The sequence below is a fragment of the Podarcis raffonei genome, chromosome 16, assembly GCF_027172205.1.
Source record: "Podarcis raffonei isolate rPodRaf1 chromosome 16, rPodRaf1.pri, whole genome shotgun sequence".
In the NCBI taxonomy this organism is placed as follows: domain Eukaryota; kingdom Metazoa; phylum Chordata; class Lepidosauria; order Squamata; family Lacertidae; genus Podarcis; species Podarcis raffonei.
In genome coordinates, this window is record NC_070617.1 from 17,938,927 (window position 1) to 17,959,679 (window position 20,753).

At 44.4% G+C, this 20,753-nt stretch overlaps 1 protein-coding gene across 1 annotated transcript; it reads right to left on the bottom strand.

The window, feature by feature from the left end:
• Positions 1-270: 270 nt before the first annotated feature.
• LOC128404448 (arylacetamide deacetylase-like 4) lies at positions 271-17,876 on the bottom strand. The gene is made up of 4 exons (XM_053370113.1): positions 17,700-17,876; positions 12,771-12,987; positions 11,148-11,211; positions 271-1,045 (listed from the first exon to the last, which is right to left on the bottom strand). The coding sequence occupies exons 1-4, from the start codon at positions 17,874-17,876 to the stop codon at positions 271-273; spliced, it is 1,233 nt and encodes a 410-aa protein (XP_053226088.1).
• Positions 17,877-20,753: the final 2,877 nt, after the last annotated feature.

Below are 20,753 nucleotides of genomic sequence, written 5' to 3' on the forward strand. Positions count from 1 at the left end.
TGAATTGAATTTGTTAAATTGTATGAAAATTAATTTATAAAATATGTAACATAAAGAGAACAAGATGCTGCATGAAGTGAGCCAATGGCTTGATCCAGTAGGGCTTTGCTTATGTATTTATAGAGCCCATGGTGATGTTAATAAATTAAACAGAGTAGAACTTTTGATCAGAGTTTCTCTTTTTATTTCAGGATTGGCACAATGAGGAACGATATTTCCGTCCACAGAAGGGGAAGACTGCCATAGGAAGACAAAGAATGTCATTCATTTCTATAAACCTTTTAAGAACTGTATTACATTCTGCAAACATTTCTGTGTGCTCGGATATTCAATTGCCTTCAAACCAGCCAGGGTCATTATTCCATGAAATCCATCTTGAACATGATACCATGTCACTGGCACACCGTGGTCCTCTAGCCGCTTCTTGTACAACAGCCCATCGTCCCGGAGAAAATCATATTCACAGGTTAGAATGAAAGTCTCTGGGAGCTGGCGGATTATGTCATCCTCTGCGTGAAGGGGGGCAAACATTGCCTCAGCACCTCTTTTAACTTGTTCATAAAGTTCTTTTGAAAATGGGGCAGGTGCTACAGGAACATAGCCCCTAGCTTTAAATTCTTCCGGAATGTTATCAGCACTTATCCATTTTTGGTATTTCTCTCTCAAATCAGGAGGGACATGGGCGCCTTTCAGAATTCCATCTACATTCATTGTCTTCCCAGTGAGATATGTCAAAGCGAGTTTAATACCTCGTTTCCTGAACAAGGGAAGAACTGATTGGTTTTGCAGATAGGAGGGCAAATTGAAGTCCATTGCTTGGAGGAATGGGTAGATCAGGACCTGAGCTCGCACTCTTGGGAGGTCCTCTCTGGTCACCAGTTCTTGGCAAATGGCTGCAGCAAAAGTGCCTCCACTACTCTCCCCAACAATGGCAATGCAGTTGGGGTCCACTCCGTATTCCTTTGCATTCTTCAGAAAGTGTATTACAGCAGTTAAACAGTCCAGTACAGGGACTGGATAGGGATGCTCAGGAGCTAAACGAAACCTAAAGAGAAAATAAGGTATCATCAACATTCGACATCATACTTGGGGCTGAGGTACCTTCAGCACCCCCAAGGAGGCTGGGTCCCCCTAAGCATATTGGCATTTCCATTCAAATGGTTATGTGCTCCACGTCATGTGATCATTTATGCAATACGGGACTTACCGGGGGGGGCAATATTTACTCAGGTTAGCACCCCTGCCTTCATGCAAGCAAGACAAATTCCAGTCAGGCAGATGCCACTCAAGGAGGGTGCAAAAGAGGGGCAATGGTGCAGAGGTGGGGGTCTGTGGTGATTTCAGAGGGAAGAAGAAGAAGAGTTTGGATTTGATATCCCGCTTTATCACTACCCGAAGTAGTCTCAAAGCGGCTAACATTCTCCTTTCCCTTCCTCCTCCACAACAAACACTCTGTAAGGTGAGTGGGGCTGAGAGACTTCAAAGAAGTGTGACTAGCCCAAGGTCACCCAGCAGCTGCATGTGGAGGAGCGGGGATGCGAAGCCAGTTCACCAGATTACGAGTCCACCGCTCTTTTTTTTTAAATATTTTTTATTAAGGATTTTCTTGTTTTACAGAAGTGTAGTGCCTCGTATTTTTTTTCTTCTTCCATGTAACATTTTTACAAATCCGTTTCATTTGTTGAAGCATTAGGGGGAGAAGAAAAAAGAAAGAAAAAAGAAAGGGGGGGTGGAGAGAGGGAAGATGGATGGGGGTGGGGTCGGGTGGCGGTGTTTCTATTATGTTTAATATATGTAGAGTTTGATGTCAGTGTTGCTTGTGTTGTTCACTTGTGTTCCTTTGGTGGTGAGAGAGGTTGGAGTTGGCCTAGGGTGTGATTGTTTGCTTGTGATTGGCTGTGGTGATCTTTGTTTTCGTGTGTGAGTGAGGTGTGTGAGTGTTTTGGTTCAGGTTAGCCATATTGATTTGTATGCTGTTGGTGGATTATTGTCATTGTCCTGTTGGGCTGTGTATGTGATAAAGGGGAGCCATACCAGGGTGAAGGCGTCTTCTTCTGTTTGTCCCCGTGTCAGTTTCAGTTTATTAGTTAATTTTTCTAGTAGGGCTGTTTCCCATACTATTTGGTACCATTGGTCCATGCTTACTCCTGACAGGTCTCTCCAGTGTCTGGTTATGGTGTTTCTGGCTGCTGAGAGCAGGTGGGTTATGAGTTCTTTGTGGTGTAAATGGGCATTGTTGTCTTGGAAGATGTTTAGTAGGGCCAATTCTGGGGTGATGTCTATTACTTGCTTAGTTATTTTACATATTTCTTGTATGGCTGTTGTCCAGAATAGTTGAATTTTGGGACACTCCCACCACATGTGGAGGTATGTGCCTGTGGAGGTGCACCCTCTCCAGCATTTTGGTGAGGTTCCTGGGTGTATTAGCGCTAGTTTCCTTGGTGTTAGGTACCACCTGTAGGTGAGTTTCAGTGTGAGTTCTTTTCTTTTCGTTGATATGGATTTAAAGGGGGGTTTAGACCACATTCTGGTCCATTGAGTGGGGTTAATCTCATAGCCTGTGTCATTCTCCCATTGTTTTTTGATTGCGTCTAGGGGATTTGCGGGGTTTTGGAGTAGTATTTTGTATATTGCGGATACCGTCCCTTTACCGTTTCCCTTTGTTGTTAGGAGGTTTTCGAAGGTTGTCAGCGGCCTAGTTGCTGCTGATTTTACTGTTGGGTTGTTTAAGAGGGCATGTAGTTGGTGTTGTGTTAACCAGGTCATTTGGGTGTCTTCTAGTTTGTCTTGTATTTCTTGTGTCGACAAGGGTTTGTTATTTTTATAAAAGTCTATTAGGCGATATAAGCCTTTGGTTCGCCAGGTTTTTATCTGGAGGTTTTGTGCTGCATGGTGGAATAATGGGTGGTACGCCAGGGGGATTAGTGGGGATGGGGTTGGGGATAGTTTGCCTATTTGTGTTTTCCATGCTTTGAGCATGGTCTGTGTGTACCTGTTAAGTGTTGTGGGAATTTTCTTTAGTTTGTTTGGGAGGAGTGGGTATGTTGTGGTGCAGGTGTTTTCAATTGTGTCCCTCTCTAGGTGTACCCATTGTTTTGTCTCATCTTCTAGTATATATGGAATTATATGGCGTATTTGGTTGGCATTGTAATATGCTTCTATGTTGGGGATTCCCCATCCTCCTTCTGAGGTGGGGAGGTGCAGGTATTTGGGGCTTATTCTTGGTTTTTTATGTGAGAAGATGAAAGAGTGTAGTTTCCTCTGCCAACTGCGAAGTTGGGTTGAGGGGATCCAGGTTGGGAGGGTTTGGAATAGGTAGGTTAGTTTTGGGAGTGTGTGATCATTTTGATCATGGCTATTTTGTCTGAGAGAGTGAAATTCATGTTATTCCATCTCTTTAGGTCTTTGTTAATTTGTCGTCACAGGGGCTTGTAGTAGTGGAGGTACAATTTATTGAAGTTTCTGGTTATTTGTACCCCTAGGTATCTGAACTTGGTGTGGCAAAGTTTTATTTTGGTGACCTTCATGAGTTCTTTTTGGGTGTGAGGAGGGGTGTTGAAGCACATAGCTTCTGACTTTGTAAAATTTACCTGTAGGCCCGACACCATTGCAAATGTGTTGAGTTCTCTGATTAGGGAGGTTGCTGTGCTTATGGGGTCTGATGTTGTGACCATTAGGTCATCTGCAAAGAGCCCTAATTTATAGGTTCTGCCTTTTATTTCCACTCCCTTGATGTCTGTGGCTGCTCGGATGTGGATTGCTAAGGGTTCCAGAGCCAGGATAAATAAGAAGGGAGACAGTGGGCATCCTTGTTTGGGAGTATATTTGTTTGAGGATTTGTAGGAAGTTGGGGCCAAATTTCATGTTAGTTAGTACTGCTAATATGTATTTCCACTCCAAGCAATCAAAGGCCTTGAGGATGTCTAGGGACATAATTGTCAATGGGAGTTTAGTTGCCTTGCTGTGTTCGATCAGGTTCAGTAGTTTCCTGATGGGGTCTGTTATATTGCGGCCAGGGACAAAGCCAGTCTGGTCTGGGGCTATTAACTTGTGTAGGAAGATTTTTAGGCGGTTGGCCAAGATTGATGTGAATATCTTGTAGTCTTGGTTTATTAATGAGATTGGGCGGTATGATTCTACTTTGAGGCTATCTTTTAGTGGTTTTGGGATGGAGACTATTTTGGAGTGGGTCCAGGTTTGGGGGATGGGGCCCCCTTTTATGATGTCGTTGAATAGGCGGGTCATGTAGGGCATCAAGGGTTCTTTGAATTTCCTATAGAATTCTGCTGTGAAGCCGTCTGGGCCTGGGTCTTTGTGTGGTTTCAGGTTTTTGAGGACCGCATCTATTTCCTCTGGGGTGATAGGGCTGTCCATGAATTCCTGTTCCTCATCAGTTAGGGTAGGCATGGTCAGTCCTGCTAGAAATGTTCTGATTTCCTTCTCTGGTGGGTTATGGGAGGTGTATAGGTTGGAGTAGAATTCTGCAAATTCTGAGGTTATTTCTTCGGGGGAGAATGTTATGTTGCTGTCTTTTTTGGTGATGCAGTGTATTCTTGTTTTGAGTGCTTTTTTCCTACATCTATTTGCTAGTAATCTGGAGTTTTTCCCTCCATATTCGTAGAAACGTTGTTTAGAGTATAGAATGTTGATCATTGTTTTGTTAATTTCTAGGGAGTCTAGTTCTCTCCTTTTTTGTTCTATAAGTTTGAGGAGTTTTTTAGATCCTGTTTGTTTGTAGCGTGATGAGAGGGCTGTGATGTCTTGTTCTATTTTGCTAATTTTTGAGGAGGTTTGTTTTTTAAGGAATGTTTTCTCTTTTATGCAAGCTCCTCTGGTGACCGCTTTCATTGCGTCCCATAGGAGGGGGGTTGTTATATTGTCTACATCGTTTTCCTTGAAGTAGTTTTGGAGGGTTTTTGTGAGACTCTCTCTAATTTGTTTGTTTGTAGTTAGGATGGGACTGAAGGACCATGATGGGGTGGTTTGTGTTCCTTCTCCTATTTTAACGATGACTTCTACTGGGGCGTGATCTGTGATTTTAATGTTACCTATGTTTGTTGATTCTACTGAGGGGATCAGACCCTGTGTGAGTAGAATGCTGTCCAGTCTGGACACTGTATCATGGCATCCCAATTGGAATGTATGCCTGATGTCTCCCGGGTTTTGCTCACCCCAAATGTCGTAGAGACCCCTGTTTTTTAGCATTTTTAGTAACTTGTAAGAGTTCCTAGTTGTTGGGGGTTTCCTTCGGAGGAAGGTTGCCCATGGGGTTGTGGGGTGGATATCTTTCAGGGATAAACCTTTCATATTTAGATTGAGGTCCCCTCCTAGGATTGCTTCCCCTTCAGAGAAGGAGAGGAATTTGTTTAGTGTCTTCTGGAATAATTCTAATTGTTTCGTGTTTGGGGCATATATGGAGCCGATTGTCAGTTTGATTTTGCCATCTAGTGTCCCTTTAGCGAAAATGAATCTGCCTTTTTTGTCCTTGAGGACTGTTGTGGCAGTGAAGTTCAGGTCTCTACTGAGTATTATGGCTACACCACGAGCTTTCCCTGAGCCTTGTGCGACCCACTGTTGACTGAAGCGGGGGTCGCTCAGGAGTTTGCTGCCTTTGGGTGGGTTGTGTATTTCTTGTAGGAAGGTGATGTGTGGTTTCATGGTGTTTATGTATGAGGTGATGCGTTTTCTTTTGATGGGGTTTCTCAGCCCCCTCACATTTAATGTGATTGCTTTTAGGTTAGCCATCTTGCTTATCTATTATGTGGGGCGATTCCCTGCCAACCCGTTCGGGTTGTCTTGTGTCTCTCTCTTCGTGTTGTTTAAAGAACCAGTGGGGTTGCGCTGACCTAGGGTGTGGTGGGTGGGGGGCTAGTGGGATTAGAGTGAGATTTGGGTTAAAGAGTAGGGGGTAAGTTGTAGGGAGTTTCCTATATGTGTTTGTTTGGGGTATTTTGGGCCATCTGGCATTTAGCCGGTTGGTCCAAGGTCTCAGCTGGTGTGGAAGGCCATGTTCAAGGACAGGCCATCCCCCCTGTTGTCTGCGATAGGGGGTGATCAGCGAGACAGTATGAAGTGACTTTGTAACGTCGCTGTCAGGTATAAGGTTCGTAAGCAATGTTGCCAATGTTATGAGCAACATTGTTGGTGTGTTGGGGTGGGGATGTGGGTGCTGGTACGCTCTGGTGCCACCATAGTGCTGGTTGGGTATCAGATTTTAGCCTGATTGTGGGTTGTGTTATTAAGGTTGGAGTTGTTTTTCCTTAGTATGGAGTATGAGGATGTTAAAGGTGTGGGTGATGGGGAATGTGGTTGAGGTCGTCTGGACTGGTGTTGGGGTGGGGATTTCTGTGGGGGTGCGGGGCTGGGGGGGGATGTTGATGGTGTTAACTAAATCTATGTTTTTTGGGGGGGGAGAGGGGGAAGGGGGGGAAATCACCAGTCCTTCGGTTTGTGGTTTTTCCCTGGTTGCTTCATTCAGCTGGGGTTGTTGTTGTAGGGTTGTCCATCTGCGATGAATTGGTTTGGTTAATCTTGGTCTGGTTTCTTGTGTCGTATGGCCGGCGGGACGGTTCTGAGCATGATGCTTGCCTGTATTGGTTTGCGTTGTTGTGCCGCTTCTGTTGTTTCTTTTTCTTCTGTACCGTCGTCCAGTTGTTTGCTGTTGTTTCCTCGTGGTTGGGGCTGTCACTTGGTGGGTTTGTCGGTTGCCATTCCGGTGGGAGGTCGAGTTCAAGGTTCTTTAGTAGTTGCAGGGCCTCAGGTATGTTGGTAGCCATGTGTTGTGTTGTATTGGTTGTTACAATGAGGCGGAAGGGGAAACCCCATCGGTATTTGATCCCTGCTTGTTGGAGACGCTGGGTGCATGGGCGCAGGCTTTTCCTCCGGTTTAGGGTATCCTGAGATAGGTCCTGTAGGGCCAGAATGGGGGTTTCTCCATATCGAAGGTTGCTTGAGTTTCTGAGGTGGTGCCATATCTCTTCCTTCTTTTTGTAGCGTGTGAAGCATACAATGATGTCTCTTGGGGGGGGGGGGCGCTGGGTTTTGGCATAGGTTTTAGGGCTCTGTGAGCCCTCTCCAAGTCAGCTGCCTCAAGTTTCAGGCTTGGGATTGTATTTTTCAGTCAGCGTATAATTAGGTCTGCTGGGCTTTTCTCCTCTGTTTTTTCAGGAAAGTTGCGGAAGCGGATGTTACAACGTCTATTGCGGTCTTCAAGGTCGGCTTGCTTAATTTTCATCTCTCTGTGTTCTGCTTCCATTTGGTTTACCAGTTCGTCCAGTTTCTTGTTCACACGTGCGTTCTCCTCCCGGTATTGCTCTATTATTCTTTCTTGCATTTGGTTTTTGTTCTCTAGAGCTTCCACTTTGGAGGTTAGATTGTTGATTAGTACCTGCATGGGAGCCATTGTGGCCTTCAGTGTTTCTTCTAATCGTGCTTCTAATCTTGCTTCCATTTCCCTCAGATCTCGTTTCGTTATTGGGTGGTCATCATCTTGAAGGGGAGTTACCATCTTAGCATTGTTTGCCATCTCCCTGGTTGGTGTCATCTCAGTCTCCCTGATAGTTTTGGTTTGAGGTTGGCTTGGCGTCCACTTGGGGTAGGGCGTGTGGTGGTTAGGAGTTGTGGCAGTGGTGATTCCTGAGTATTGTTGGGTTGCTGAGCTGATCAGGCTTTGGCTGGTGGCTTTTACAGAGCGTTTGGATTAGGTGGTCATTTGTGTCACTTCTAGCCTGTGTTTTAAGAACTTCTCTTGGGTTTTCTGTAGTTGCCTCAGCGATGCCGCCGAGGCTGGGGGGGAGGGCAGGTAAGCAGAGATGGGTAGAGTAATGGACAGACAGTTCATATAAGGGGAGGGGGGTTAGCAGGTAGAGATACAAGAGATTAGAGGGGTGGGGCCAGGGGAAATATGTGTTTAGGAGGGGGTTGTGTATACCCAAAAGGGGTACTGGGGTCCAGTTAAGGTGGAAATTGGGGTTGGGAGTGCGCTTAGAAACAGAGACAGACAAATAGGCTATATGTAAAGGGTGGAGGGAGAAAAGGGAAGAAGAAGAAGAAGAAGAAGAAGAAGAAGAAGAAGAAGAAGAAGAAGAAGAAGAAAGGAAGAAGAAGGGGGGAGGCGGGGGGAGAGGGGAGATTGGAGTAAAAGAGAAGAGAGAGAGAGAGACAAAAAGAGAGTTGAAAGAGAGAGGGGAGATAGTACAGTAATATCAGCGGTATTAGTTTGCAGCAGTAGTTTTAGCTATAGTATGAGGGGGGGCAAATTATGATAGGGTGATATGAATGTGTGTATGTGTTTCCTTTAGGGGAAGGGGGGGATGGAGAGAGGGAGGAGGGAGAGAAAAGGAGAGGAGGAGGGGGAAGGGTGGGAGAGGGAAGGAGAAGAAAAGAGAGGGGAGAGGGGAGGAGGGAGGGAGGGTGAGCTGCTGCAATGGTATGGGGGAAAGTCTTATTTTAAAAGAGGGGGTGGGGGGAAAGGGCTCCCCTCTCAAAAACAAACTGACGGACAGGCTAAAAAGGGGGGGTTGATTTTAAAAAATAAAGGGGATAGAAAACAAAATTGGGGATGGAAAATGAAAGGTGGGATAAAGGGAAAAAATGAGGAGGGGTGAAGAGAGAGGGGGGAGAGCAAAAAGGGAGAGAAAAATAAAAAGGGGGGGAGTTGAGGGGGAGAGTATCAATAACAATAGCAGTGATATAGAGGAAATTTTTGTTTTAAAAGAGAGTGGTGGTCGTAGCTGGGGGCAAAAGATTCCCCCCTCAAGAACAAGCCAACAAATAGAAAAGAAAGGGCTTTAAAAAGAGAGAGGGGGAAAAATGTGTGGTTTTTTAAAAAATAATAATAATAATAATAATAATATTTTCCCCTAATTATTGTTATTATTTTTTGTTTGTAAAAAAGTAATTAAAAATGTACGGGTAAAAGATAAAAATGAGAATTAAAGGTAAAAAAGGGGGGGTTGTCTTTAGATAGATAGATAGATAGAGCTTTTTATTTTTTATTTTTTTAAAAAAAGAGTAAAGTATAGGTAAAAGAGGATAGGTAAAAGAGAGTGGAAAGTCTGGGGCGAAGTTGCAGTCCCAGGAAATGGCCTGTGATGGTTCAGGGCTCTTTTCTGGGTACTGCCATTTTAATTCTTAAGAGGGGAGTTTGAGGTGAAAATAAAATGAGGTTTAAATTGAGGGTGTGTGTGTGTGGAGAAGTGTGTCTTTAAATAGTGTGTAGAAAAGATAGAAATAAAAATAAAGATTCAAATAAAGGGTGGCTGCAGCAGCAGTGGCCCCTCTTTTAAAAACAAAAATGATAAAAGTAGGTATATGGGGGGGGAATAAAAAAGAATTTCTTTTTAAAAAGGGGGGAAGGGAGAGGGGTAGGAAGGGGTTAAAAAGGATTTTTTTTATAAAAAAAGAGGAGAAAAGAAGGGGGTAGTTTCTTCCTTTCTGCGATCTCCTTTGTCCTGCGGCTTTGCATGGAGGGGTAGGCTCCGGTCGGCTCAGCCACGTGTTTTTTCGGAGCCTCTTTTGCCTTCCCATGCTCACCTACCTCCCCTCTTCTTTGTCGGCAGAGATGGGGGCAGCAGCGGTAAAGTTAGGGCTCCTTTTTCTTTCTTTTTCTTCTTCTTTCCCCCTTTTCTTTTTCTCCCTCTCTGCGTTAGCTCCACTGTCTTCCTGGATTTGGAGCTCCTCTCGGCTGTTGGGGGGTGGTGGTTGGGTGCCTTTCCGGCTCAATCAAGGTCGTGGGGGGTGTTTTGGCTCCTTTGAAAGATGCCCCGGGCACCCCCAATTCCTCTCCGTTGGCAGTGTTGGCAGCAGAAGTCCTGGGAGCCCGGGAATCGGCCAGACAGAGCCTTTTACTCTGGCTGGCTTCAGGAGCTCTTTTCTGCTGTTGCAGCCGCCATGCTGCCTCACCGGAAGTCCCTAGAACACTTCAGTTATATTTATTGGGTCTGTGTTCCCAGAAGGCTGCCAAGGGAAGAGGCAACAGGATTATGCTTAAAAAGAGGGTGATGCCGTAGCCCAGGACTGCACAGGATCCCTGTCATCAGCCTGGGAAAGAGGCCTTCTTGGTTCTCAGGATATGGGCAAACTGCTGTAGTTGCTCAGTGGCAAGGTAAAAGCGCTCTGCACATACTTAGATGCCCTTGTAGCTACTCAGTAACGTTGTTTTTCGAGTCCACAGCTCTTAACCACTACACCACACTGTCTTTTCAGGGAGAACTGAAGAGGCCTGGAGTGGAGCATTGAGCCCCAGTGCCTGAGGTTTTCCATGATAATAGTTCACATCCCATTCTCAGTGGCCAGTGGTCAATCATTGGAGAAACTCACAATCAGAACATGAGTACTGTGGTACTCTTCCCTCCTGCGGCTTCCAGCAACTGGCATACAGAAGGACACTGTCTCCAACTGCAAAGGCAGGCTATAGCCATCATGGCTAGTAGCCACTGGTAGTCTTATACCGTGTGCATTTGTTTAATCCTCTTTTAAAGCCACCCAAGTTGGAGGCCATCATTGCCTCCTGAGGGAACGAGTTCCACAGCTTAACTACACACTGCGTAAAGAAGTACTTTCTTTTAGGTGAATCTTCTAGCATTCAGCTTCATTGAATGGCCACATGTTCTAGAGTTAAGAGAGAGGGACAAAAACATTTATCCAGTTTTATGTAAAAGTAGTTTAATGTTCCTTATATGACGCCTTGGAAGGAGTTTTGTCCTGAAAGGCAGGATAGAGATAATTGCAAAAGATAGAACTAGCATAGATTGAGAAGCCATTTCAGCCTCTCATGGTGGATAAGGTTATCCATGAATACTAGTCACAAGGCGGATGGGCCATCTCCACTATCGCAGGCAGTAATGCTTCTGAATACCAGATGATGTACATTGCAACTGGGAGTAGTGCTCCTGTGTCTGGGTCCAGCTTGTGGGCTTTTCATTGGGATATTTGGTTGGCCACCGTGAGAACAGGATGTTGGGCCCCCTTTGGCCTGATCCAGCTTCTTATGCTTAAAGCCAGAGGGATTGGGTCCAAAGGCATAAAAATCAAAATACAAAGGTGAACACCCATTCTAAAGGTTGGCAAATTCACGATGTTGGCAAAATCAGTCGTTTTCTGGGCTCTTGTGGAAGGGTTAGAAACTGAAGTATGAAGACACTTACTCAACACACATAACCACTGAGTCGGTTCCGTGGGCAAGCGAATGGCAGATCCTTGCAGAAGTTCCTGGAAAAAGGCATATAACCTTTAACGAGTCTCCTTTGGCAACAACTAAGTTGAACTGAACCCTTTATAAATGGGACATCACTAGTTGAAAACCATTAGGTACATTTTGTTCCCTCCTGATCAGCAGTTTCAATGGGTAAAACTCAGAATAGAACCAAAAAATCCATACTTTTAAAGCAAGGTGTGCTAGGAAGAACGAAGACTGGGATCCATTTTGGACTGGCTAGCTAAAGGCTGGCTGGGAAAGATGCCTTTGACTCCAGTGCTGCACAGCTGTGGGAACAAGCCCTGCTTGAGATGACCAAGGACTCCCTCCATGCAGAATGAACGTGTAAATATGTGAATAAGTCAGAACAGGACCAAACAAACCTCAGACCACATTTTTGGGCTTCTTTCAAATTAATTCTGACCATCTCTGCAAGACCTTTCATAGAAGTCCAGTGAAGTACGAAGCACAAATACCTTCTTTGGCATTTTTCATTTACCTTGACATTAGGAATTAATACAGAACCAGACATCTCTGCAACAGGAAGGCTCAGCCCTGTTTTCTTACCACACAATCCCATCCTGCCATGTTAAGCTGCCTACAGTTCAGAAACTTCAGCTGGTGCAGAATTCAGCAGCCAGGTTGCCCTCCGTGGTTTGAGCATATAATGCCTGCATTATATGACTGCAATACAGTGTGGCTGCATTGGCTGCCAATTTGTTTCTGGGCCCAAGCCCAGAACTGTTGTGGCTCACCGTTTGTGGAATGCTCTCCCCCAGGAGACTCACCTGGTGCCTTTGTTTCATATCGTCAGGTGCCTTTGGCTAATTAACCAATAGACGGCCTTTTAAACTGTGTGTAGGCACAGGTTATTGACATTGTTTGTTGTTATTCTTTGTATTGTTATAGATTTGGGGGGAGACCACCCTAAACCTTAGAAATTAGTAAGTGGTAGGATTTTGATTATTATTTGGAGCAGGCATAGGCAAACTCTGGCCCTCCAGATGTTTGGGACTACAGTTCCCATCCTCCCTGATCACTGGTCCTGTTAGCTAGGGATATGGGAATTGTAGTCCCAAACATCTGGAGGGCCGGAGTTTGCCTATGCCTGATTTGGAGTATTGAAGGGAAGATTGGAGGCCAGCGGAAAAAACACTTTCCAAGTCAGTGCCTCAATTGGATAGAGGCCTTAACATGACAAAGGGGTTGGTGGCACATATGTGAGGAATTCTTGGGCCTGAGCAGAAAGAGATTGTCAGACTCATGGCAACGGGGCAGGGGGTTGAGTTTTCAGGAAAAGAGTGTCTTTAGAGCAGTGTTTCCCAAGCCTGGGTCTCCAACTGTTCTTAAACTACAATTCTCATCATCCCATACTACTGGATTGGCAGAGAGTGGAGATGGTACCCAACTTTTGCAGCAGTATTCATAAAGATAAAAATAAAAACCCAGAGGCAGCACAAACCACCCCCACCCCTCCATAGCAAACATTTCATGACCTTTACATTGAAGTATCACCCCAAATTCTCCACAAACAACAAAGTGAAGCATTTCAAAAACATTTCAAAGAACTTACGGATGCTTGCAAATAGTGCAACCCCTCCATGAAGAAAGATGATTCCTTTCCTGTTCCCAGCAGGTGATGTCTTGGGCCAGTACAGCCTCACAGGCACCCCATCAAAAACCAGATCCCTTGTGATCATTTTTGGGTCCTTCACTTCTGGAATTAATAGGTTTATGGCCTTGAGTGTGGAATATCTATGGCAGATGCCCAGTTTTTCCAGAATTCGTCCCTGTTTAAACCAAAACATTTAGCATTTTAAATCAGCATTAGATATATGTATTGCATATATGTATTGCCTATGGAACAGAAACCGTGCATGGGAGATGACTGCGCTGTTTATCCTTTCCTTCCTCTTGGGATGGAAATTTATTCTCTTTGAGCAGCACAGAATTGAAGCCCCTGCCCACTCCCCTTTCCTAGTACGCTTCCTGTTATTTCAAACCTTAAGATGCAACACAAATTGGGGGTATCAAAATCAAATCAAAATGTTTATTCGGCTTTACGCCCATCATGAAACACAACACAACAAATCAAATAAAACAACGGACTCGTACAAACCACAAGTAGTATAACACAGTTCACAACTCACAAGGACAGATATTAGCCGTTCATAAAAAAAAGTTTAAGATTAAGATTAAAAATTTTAGGCACTACACTAAAATCAATATCTGATGTCATTATAGAAAATTCTTATAACTATCAATAATCAGCTAACATTCCATTCCGTCTCTTGTACGAGAGGACGGCTGTTAGGAAATTAGCAACCTGTAGGGTAATATAAGGATCCACATCTTGCAGAACCCAGGCAAGCTGTAGGTCTACTGGTTTGTCAGCCATAGGCTGGATTATGGAGTTTAGTATACTAGCACGGGCAGATAAACATAACATGATGTAAAGATTCAGATGTTTTCATTTCACAAGCACACATTGAAGGGACTTGGCCCTTAGTGAATCTATGTCTCAGCACGTTTGTTGGAAAGACATTGAACCTAGCACTAATGAAGGCATATCGTTGAGACGCGGCCATAAGCGAAGTTAAGTAGGATGGAGCGCGATAGATAGGGGTTATGCCAAAATTTAACGGCGAGCAGGCTCCACCACCAACTACGAAATTTTGGTATAGCTCCACATCACCCAGCCTTTGATTTATACACCTTTTTGCCACATTTAGATCCAGTTTGAGCAATTCAGTGGGCGAGATCTCATAGGACAGCAATTTGGCATGGATTTTTCCTGACCACAAATTTGTGAAGTCATCTCGCCACATGCATTGAATGAGATAGTGGTTCGGGAGTTTATGCCATAGGGATATCCAATAAATCAAAACTCTCCTCCATATAACTAGCTCCACTGAGGGGATCTTCATTTCTAAGCGAATAGCCGCATTACTTACGCATGTTGGTAATTTTAGAAGTCGGCGTAAGAATTGGCTTTGAAGTGACTCTAAAGGTGAGAGGTTTGCAAAGGCAGCCCATAAAGGTGCAGCATAGGCCATTGTGGCCATCACTTTGATGCTATACACTTTCAAGGCCGCAGGGATGAATAAGGCCCCCTCAGAGTAGAAAAAACGGAGGAGGGAGTGTGATAGGGCTTTTGTCTTGTTTTGAAGATATTCAACGTGCGCTTTCCACCCTAAATTATATTGAAAATAAATTCCTAAATATTTAAATTTATGTACTTGTTCGATTTTCGTGCCCTCCAGTTTCCATGAATAAAGTTTTCGACTCCTTGAAAATATCAGTACTTTGGACTTGGTGTGGTTGATAGACAGATGATTAGAATGGCAATATGTCGCGAAAATCTTTAGTGCCCTCCTTAAACCCACTCTGGAGTAAGAGAGTAGTACCGCATCATCTGCGTAGAGAAGTAAAGGACAACGGTAATCTGCTATACGAGGGGTGTGGATAAATTTTTGTGAGACGGCTAATGGGTTCCTCATATCACTGATAAATAAGTTAAAAAGAAGAGGCGCTAAAATACAACCCTGGCGTACACCCTTATTTACTGGCACTGGGTTAGTCAGGTCTCCAGCAGGGGATAATCTTACCCTTGCCACGGACCCGGCATGAAGTTGGGAGATAAGCCACAGGAGCCTTCTATCTATTCCCCAACAGGCAAGTTTATCCCATAGTAATTTCCTCGGAATACTATCAAACGCAGCTTTCAAATCTATGAAAGCTGCGCAAAGTTGGCCCCGTCGAGGTGTCGAGTATTTCCGGGCTAAGTGATAAAGAATAATTGCCTGGTCTGTTGTGGATCGATTTAATCTAAATCCAGCTTGCTCATGTCCAATCAGGTCAGTCTCAACTGACCACTTCATCAACCTTGCCAGCAAAAAACGGGCATATATTTTCCCAATGGACGATAGCAGACTGATATTCCGAAAATTCCCTGGGTCACCGGGAGGGCCTTTTTTGTAGATAGGAATTTTAATGGCCTCCTTCCACATTCCTGGTATTAAGCCCGTGGCATTTATTGCATCGAACGTTTTAGCTAAAATCCCTGCCCACCATGCAGAATGAAGCTTTATAGCCTCAACAGGAACCAAATCTGGCCCAGGGGCCTTACCAGTTTTCAGCTCAGCTATCAATTCTAGGATTTCAGCAGGGTCGGTATTAGGCCAGACGGGAAGGGGATTAGAAGGTCTCCAATGAGTGGCCGGAGCTTCTGCCACTGAGAAATATTTTCTCAGGAACTGCTCCCATGTAGGGACCGGGATCACTGTTAAGGGATATTTCGTGTTTCTTCCCTTTATTAAGGACCAAAATTTCCGGGAGTTATGAGATTTTGAGGCAGAAATTATAGTCTGCCAACGATTTAAATGCCACTCCCGTTTGGCCGATTTCTGGGCCTGTTTGTATGCTTTTTTAGCCAGGGAATAAGATGGAGGTAAGGCCGGAGCGCCGGAAAGTTTATAATCATTATATATTGTATGTAGGTGGAGTCTGGCTAGTTTGCAAGCAGAGTTGAACCAAGGGGTGCCAAATTTAAAATAATCATTTTTAACTCCATAGGTTGGAGAAGTAAAAAAGCAAGTTAAAACTTCTATCAGGCAAGAAAAAAAATTCATACACGTAATAGGATCACGCGGGACTATTCCTACGTCCGGCTGATCACCAGAAAACTTTTCTCGGATAAAATCCGTATATCTATGAGCGAGGGCAGGGGACCATCTAGTCCCCTTTGTTTTAGTGGACGACTCCACAATCACCGGGATTGGGTGGGAGCGGTCAAGCAACTGCCAGTCAACACATAACTTGGTTATCAGGGGAAGATGGTCACTAAATTGGGCATTATCAATTTTAAAAGAGGTGACATTCAAAAATAGATCCCGGGAAACCAATACATAGTCAAGAACACTGTTTGATTTTAACCCCAGGTGGGTGAACTCTCCTGGTATGTCTGGAGGACACCTGCCATTTAATATAATTAAATTAAGGCGTAGAGTCATCTGATAAAGCATCACTCCCGCCTTATTGACTTTTACATCCTTTGATATTCTAGTGGGGGTGTATACTAGATCGTAAGTTTGAGCGCCGGGGTCAACCCACCACTTAGACTTTTTAAGAGCCTCCCGATTTGAGGCTATCCGAGCGTTAAAATCGCCTCCAGTAATGGAGGGGACATTGGGATATTTAAGATAACAAGAAAGTAAAAAATCCTCTAGGGATTCCCATCTAGAAGTAAGATCAGCTGCTAACCCTCCCGGAGGGAAATAGACATTTGTAACCAATAAAGAGAAGTTTCCACCAGAGAGCAGTCCGGTAATAGCATAAGGCGGAAATGCATGCACTAGTGAAAGTTTAGCCCGAAGTTTGAGGGAGATACCAATTGTAAGGCCACCTTTAGGGCGGCCACCATTCGTTGACGGGCTAGCAGGCAGACATATAAACTCAAAGCCATTTAACTCAATTTCCTCCTCCACCCAAGTTTCTTGTAATAGTATGATAAGAAAGGAATTAATATATTTTTGGAGTTCTGGATCTAATTTTTTACTTTTCCATCCAGCAATGTTCCAACTTAATATTGAAGGCTGGGGTTTCCCCGTTCCTCCAATTGACTGTCATTCGGAAAATTGGCTCAACTTTAAAACGGGAAGAGGGGAGCCACTAAAGAAATCAGTTATCTTCCTCTGATGAAAAACCTCTCGTAAAGGCTGAGTGGGATTTACAAGGTCATCTGGCTGTTGAGCTTGGCCACTCGATCTACTAGGAGTAGGACTTTGAACAGGGGCGGACCCCTTTTCCAAAAGAGATTGGTGGGCCACCCGGGGTGGACCAGCTATCTCGTCAGAAGTTTGGACTCTCTGTAGCCTGCTACTGGTCTTTTGGGCTACTTGATTTATGTGGCCTGTTGGATCTTCAATCAGTTCCGTCACTGGTCTTGCTGCTGAATCCATAATACTCAGCGAAGAGGGATAAGGCTGGGCGAGAGGGCTATTTGGGAAGGTTGGCAAAGGCACCTCTTCTCTTGATTGGTCAGTGCTATAAGAAGGTTCCAGGTCTGGCATCGATGAATGTGTAGAAGGGGATTTATCCTGTTGTGTGTTGCTTTCTTCAGGTATGTTTTTCAATGGACGGTCAAGTAAATCTATTAAAAGCACAGAGGATTGTTCTGCTTGGAGGGAAGGACTGGTAGTTGCTTCTTGGGGTTGTATCTTATCCTCCATTGCCGACATACATTTAGCATTAGATATTGAGAGATCCATATGATCTGGTTCTTCTGGGGAGTCATGTTCGCTGTACGTGAGTATTCTGGTGCTGAGCTTCCTAATAAGTTGGGTTTTAAGCGATTCCAGTCTATTAATAATTTCTTTTTGTTCCACCACTGGTAAATCTGCAAAGGAGGCAATGAGTTCCTGACAGTTAACTGACTTAACTGTTAGGGATCCCTTTACCTTTACCTAACTTCATCCCTGTGATATATGTAAAAAAACCTTACCAGTGTAAGTCCATATCCTACAGAGAAATCGAGAAGTAGTAACTTTCCACGACAGCTGATTCCTCGAGGCAGCTGCATCCTGATAAGGCGATAATAAGCTCCCCATGCAAACAGCAAGACATGAATGAAAATGGTCATGTATAATATCAGTGTCCACAGACTTCCACCAAATGCCATTTCTCTCAGAGGCACAGAGATCAGGACATTGCCTTAGCTAATGCCGCTGGCTTTTATAGGACAACATTTGATGTTATGTGCAAGAGAATATTGTCAGCCAACCCACTTAACATCTTAATTGAGAATAGTTAAGAACTGAATATCACTGGGTGTGGGTGTATGTTTAATTGGTGTCAATTTGCCCAACCTCTCCCCCTGAGGGAGCTGCTTTGCTTCAAGGCAATACCTACCTGCTGTCATCCTGCATTCACAGCAGTCCAGCATCTTGTTTAAAAGATCCGAGTACAGCATTGTGCCACAGTGACTTATATAAACGAGACAAACATTTTATCATGCTTGGTGGACATGTAAAAAAGTTAATAAAAAAAATTGGATACAAATGCATGCATTGATGTGGAGAATTATGAAGATTAAGTTCCAGCTGAAACCAGAACTCTTCCTGCTTGGACTTATTGACATACAATTAGAAAATAACACTTTTTTCAATATATGATTATGGCAGGAGACTATTGTATGCACAAAGATGGAATGACACATGACTGAGTCTTCTCATGGAAGAATGGTTGTTAAAATTAACAGACTTAGCCGAGATGGCAAAATTGACATGTTTAATCAGAGAGAGGTCATTGTTAACATTTACTAAAGATCGGAATACTCTCATAGACTTTTTGCATGAAAAAGAAAATGAAATAATGACATATGGATTTGGAGATTGAAGGTAATACTCGGTTATAGAACGTGGTTTTGTTGGGTGACATATTGCCATGAATGAAGTACCTATAGTTTATATACAGTATAGTGGACAGATGAAGACTTGGAAGTTTTTAAATTTCTGTATTTTATCTTTTCTGTTTTCTCTTTTAAGTTCTTTTCTATCTCTTTCTTCTTATCATTTTCTCTCATTCCCCCCCTTCCTTCCTTTCTTTTCTCCTCCTTTCCTTTTCTGTTTCTTATTTTTCTCTCTTTTTATTTTATTTAGGTTAATGTTGGATAAAAAAGATATTTGGTCTTAAGTTTTGTATCTCTTTTTATAAACTCTAATAAAATTTATTCTTAAAAAAGGGAGCTCTCTGCTGTCTGTGACAGAACCACTGACCAAGGGTTCAGAATGCTTGTTTCCCCTTCATCTCTCAACCACCTCCTGGTTAACATCTTGAGCATCTATGCTCCCACTATGTGCTCTGACATATGGACCAAGGACCAGTTCTGTGAGGTGCTAGACCACGCTATCAGGATGTTCCCAGCCTGCAAACACCTATTCCTGCTGGGAGATTTCAGTGCTGGAGTTTGGGGTGATCATCACACATGGGGCAATTGCATAGGTGACTTTGGTATAGGTAGCATGAATGAGAATGGACAAAAGCTGCTTGAGGTGTGCTTGCATCACAGCCCCTGCATCACAAACACCCCCCTGGACAGGACAGAATCCCAACAAAAATGTTGAAAATACGCCTCAACTCCTCTCTCATGACGCACCTCCATGGCCTTCTCTTGCAGTGTTGGGAAACAGGATCTGTGCCACAAGACATGCACAATTCCAGCATTGTGACCCTCTACAACAGTGGTGGCCAAACTTGGCCCTCCAGCTGTTTTGGGTTTACAGTTCCCATCATCCCTGACCACTAGTCCTGTTACCTAGGGATGATGAGAGTTGTAGTCCCAAAACAGCTGGAGGGCCAAGATTGGCCATCACTGCTCTACAAGATCAAAGGTGACCACCTGTCAGAGACCGTGTTGAGGAGGGCTGCACAGAGGAGGAATGGTGGGAGCCTCCCCCTAATCCTGAATCTTTCCAGGAGCAGGAGGACAGTATAGATTTGGAACAGTGGTTTGCAGAGGGACATAGTTCAGAAAGCAGACGCTGGGAAATACTGAATGGGGAACAGCTAGGAGAAGAAACACTGGAAGATTAGTAGGGATGGAGGCGGTTAACAGATTCACAGACGTTGGACAGCATTCCTCCACCCAGCCCAAGGTCAATAAAAGCTCAGAAAGTCTCAGAACAGAAAGCACAACAGGTACAAGAGCAGATTATAAGATGTAGGAGTGACACAAAATATTACTTCCGGCTTGGTTCTATGGAAGACGGCTAGAAATTTCATCACAGCCGTACGCACAAGATATCAGAGGCTGAGATGGGAGTAATCAGCCTCCCTACTCCCCCAGGGTCGGGGGTGGCAGTCTCATCCGCCGTTTGTCCAACACCTGGCCCCAAGTTTGGAACGAATGAGGGGGCATGGGGCACTGGATGGAAAGCACTGTGCGTTTCTTGACAATTCTCCAAAGTCATCTCTTAAAATGAAAAATTGGATTTAAGTTTTGGACATGCTCTGAGTGAGGAGGGAGAAACAGTGATTCATGTGACGGTCACCTCCAGGCTTGACTACTGTAATTCGCTCTACGCGGGGCTGCCCTTGAGGCTGTCCCAGAAACTCCAGCGGGTGCAGAATGCTGCAGCAAGGCTCCTCACGGGGTCTCTGCCATGGGAGCATATTCACCCAGTGCTTTTCCAGCTGCACTGGCTCCCGGTGGAGTACAGGGTCAGATTTAAGGTGCTGCTTTTGACCTATAAAGCCCTTCACGGCTTAGGACCCTCATACCTACGGGACCGCCTCTCCTGGTATGCCCCACAGAGGGCCTTAAGGTCCATAAATAGCAACACCCTAGAGGTCCCAGGCCCTAAGGAAGTCAGATTAGCCTCAACCAGAGCCAGGGCCTTTTCAACACTGGCTCCAGGCTGGTGGAATGCTCTGTCTCATGAGACCAGGGCCCTGCAGGATCTCATTTCTTTCCACAGGGCCTGTAAGACAGAGTTGTTCTGCCTGGCCTTTGCCTTGGAATCAATTTGATTCCCTCTCCCTCTTTCTTTTTTCCTTT

Bases quoted from the DNA above. Each gene is read 5' to 3' on its own strand.
- LOC128404448 (XM_053370113.1), bottom strand. From the start codon at position 17,876: ATGGCATTTGGTGGAAGTCTGTGGACACTGATATTATACATGACCATT. The intron at 11,212-12,770 runs GTAAGTTCTTTG...GCCTTTTTCCAG, and splicing joins TGCACTATTTGCAAGCATCC to GAACTTCTGCAAGGATCTGC. The intron at 1,046-11,147 runs GTAAGTGTCTTC...TTTTCTCTTTAG, and splicing joins TCAGTGGTTATGTGTGTTGA to GTTTCGTTTAGCTCCTGAGC.